At 62.8% G+C, this 449-nt stretch overlaps 1 protein-coding gene across 1 annotated transcript in view; it reads right to left on the reverse strand.

The window, feature by feature from the left end:
* The window catches only part of CTSE (cathepsin E), a gene marked incomplete at its 5' end in the record, with an annotated part of 3,658 nt that overhangs the window by 3,013 nt on the left and 196 nt on the right, over window positions 1-449 (reverse strand). The window contains one exon of the mRNA XM_009585362.1: window positions 5-8. Within this exon, the coding sequence (XP_009583657.1) occupies window positions 5-8 (4 nt within the window). The remainder of the gene's footprint in view (window positions 1-4; window positions 9-449) is intronic.

Genomic DNA, 449 nt, shown 5'->3' on the forward strand with positions numbered 1-449 from the left:
TCACGCTGCTGGGGAATGGGAAGAGCCTGGGGAACACCCTCCACCTCTGGCTCTGGGTCCTTTGCGGCAGGGTCTTCTCTGATGCGTGTGATACGTGTTAGTTTTGGAGGAAATCTGTCTCCCCGCCGTGTGCCCGAGAGCACCGTGGGCTCAGGGAGTGCAGCGGGCAGGGAGAGGGCTGGCAGCGCCTGCCATGAATGCGCTCCCTTGTCCCCTCTCATCGTCACATTCCCGGGAACAAAGGACCAGGCAGGAGCGGGCAGGCAGCGAGCCCTGGCACGCTGGGGCAGTGGCTGCAGGCGTGCTCTGCTAGCAGGCGCAGACTTTATGGGACACATTTGGGCATTGGGGACCGCTCATGCAAACTAATGTGCTTTCGGGGTGTCTGGGGCACGCTGCTGGGACTCAGTACCCCCCAGCCCTTGATGCCACCGCGCTTACGTCCAGGT

The sequence above is a fragment of the Fulmarus glacialis genome, unplaced genomic scaffold (assembly GCF_000690835.1).
Source record: "Fulmarus glacialis isolate BGI_N327 unplaced genomic scaffold, ASM69083v1 scaffold41650, whole genome shotgun sequence".
Classification (NCBI taxonomy): Eukaryota; Metazoa; Chordata; class Aves; order Procellariiformes; family Procellariidae; genus Fulmarus; species Fulmarus glacialis.